General features: G+C 42.5%; 1 protein-coding gene across 1 annotated transcript; it reads left to right on the forward strand.

Annotated features, from left to right (window-relative positions):
• The first annotated feature begins 499 nt into the window (after nucleotides 1–499).
• Nucleotides 500–1,642, forward strand: LOC140862635 (uncharacterized). Its single transcript, XM_073265667.1, has one exon. It carries the CDS (start codon nucleotides 500–502, stop codon nucleotides 1,640–1,642), a length of 1,143 nt encoding a protein of 380 aa, XP_073121768.1.
• The last annotated feature ends 301 nt before the right edge of the window (nucleotides 1,643–1,943 follow it).

Here is a 1,943-nt window from a genome sequence, read left to right on the forward strand (position 1 = left end):
GGTCATGTACAATCTTTTTCTAATTCAAGTGGGATTTTGATATATACGAGATAATCTTAGATCTTATCAAATATTTATGAGATAGAGATAAGCTTACAAAGGGACTGAGGAGTCGTACTCCCTAACATGTTACAATTCGACTAGGTAACTTATTCTATTTTTACTATAAATACAGGTATTATTCATTATTCATTACTTACTCTTCATTATTCATCACACATTCACTCTCACTTTTACATTCACGCACTCATATCTCTCAGTTTTCGCATTAATCATACCCTCTACCTTCAAGACACTGACTTAGCCATCGGAGGGGTCACGCCGAAAACACTTTCGGCGCCCCTTGACCTAGTTGTTGCTTGTGCAGAACTTGGTGGTACCCGACCCGACTTGCTTCATAAAAGAATAGGAGGATCCATTCTACCAGACAGAACCCGAGGTAAAATTCCGACATCATCAATTGGCGCCGTCTGTGGGAATTTGAAGAAAAAGAGTTTCGATGGCTGATCAGAATGGAAATAATCCTAATTTAGAGTTGTTAATAGCTCAGGCTGTTCAGAGGGCTTTGGCAGAGAGGGATGAGGCAAATATTCCGCACCCCGATCATAATGCCCACCTCGAGGAGATCAAAAAATTGAAGGAAGAAATGGAGCAGCTCAGGAAGAAGCAGGCCGGGTACCTAGCTACCACAATCAGAAACATTCCTTTTACTCAGGAGATATTGGACGCTGACCTTCCCAAACAATTTAAATTGCCCCACGTCGAGGAGTACGATGGCAAAGGCGATCCAGAGGAACATTTAGCACGCTTCGAGAATGCAGCTCTGCTGCATAAATATTCGGATCCGATCAAGTGTAGGGCTTTCCTTACTACTCTCATAGGACCAGCCCAGCAATGGTTCAATACGTTACGCGCTGGGGAGATCAAGGAATTCAAGGATTTTATCAAATCCTTTTTGCATCACTTTGCTAGTAGCAAAAAGCATCCTACCACCACTTTTAGTCTCTTTGCAATCAAACAACGGGAACATGAAAATTTGAGGGCATACATTCGAAGGTTTAGTGCCTTGGCTCTCGAGGTACCCATGGCTACCCCAGACCTGCTCATCAGCGCATTCATGCAAGGGCTGGATACAAAAGATTTTCTTAAATCTTTAATAAAAAGGCCGCCGGAGACGTATGAGGAATTACTTGCCCGAGCTGAGAAATATGTCAACATGGAAGAGATTCAGGTCTCACGAGCAGCTGTGAAGAGGGAGCGACCAAAAAGTCCAAAGGGCAATAGGGTTCCGAGCAATGGGACAGGAATGGGACAACCATTCCGACCTGCGCTGTTGGGAGAATTCAGCTCTTTCACTCCCTTGCGCATGAGTAAAGTCCGAGCCCTCCAAATTTGTGATGATCGGAAACTCACACAAAGGCCTCCATGGACTGAGAAGGGACCTCGGAACAGGGAGTCAGATAAATATTGTCACTTTCATAATGAGTATGGGCATATTACTGAGAACTGTCGTCAATTAGATCAAGAGATTGAAAGAATAATACAACAACATGCTGAATTAAAAAATATATTGACCCGTCAAGAGGGATATCGCCCGAACAAGAGACAGCAAGAAAGACCGAGGCAAAGAGCCAGGTGTTGAAAAAAAACTGGCGGTCAGATCAATCACAATTGATACCCGGTGCAGCGGAAGTTTAAAATTTTTATCATGGAACAATTCCATGGTGTGGGTATCAATCATTCAACGATTAAATTATTGTGTGTGTAAAATTCAAATAACAATTAATTAAATTTTACCTTCAATCTCGAATCGAGATTAATGGACACCACACAGATTTCTCTGCGCTTCTTGTATCTCCCAGGAACTGATGAACTCCTTCAATCAGGTCCACGAATGGGGTTTAAATCCCTCTGATAGATTGCACTAGAAAATCTATCAGAAG

This window comes from Henckelia pumila, chromosome 4 (assembly GCF_033568475.1).
Source record: "Henckelia pumila isolate YLH828 chromosome 4, ASM3356847v2, whole genome shotgun sequence".
NCBI lineage: Eukaryota > Viridiplantae > Streptophyta > Magnoliopsida > Lamiales > Gesneriaceae > Henckelia > Henckelia pumila.

Bases quoted from the DNA above. Each gene is read 5' to 3' on its own strand.
- LOC140862635 (XM_073265667.1), top strand. From the start codon at position 500: ATGGCTGATCAGAATGGAAATAATCCTAATTTAGAGTTGTTAATAGCT.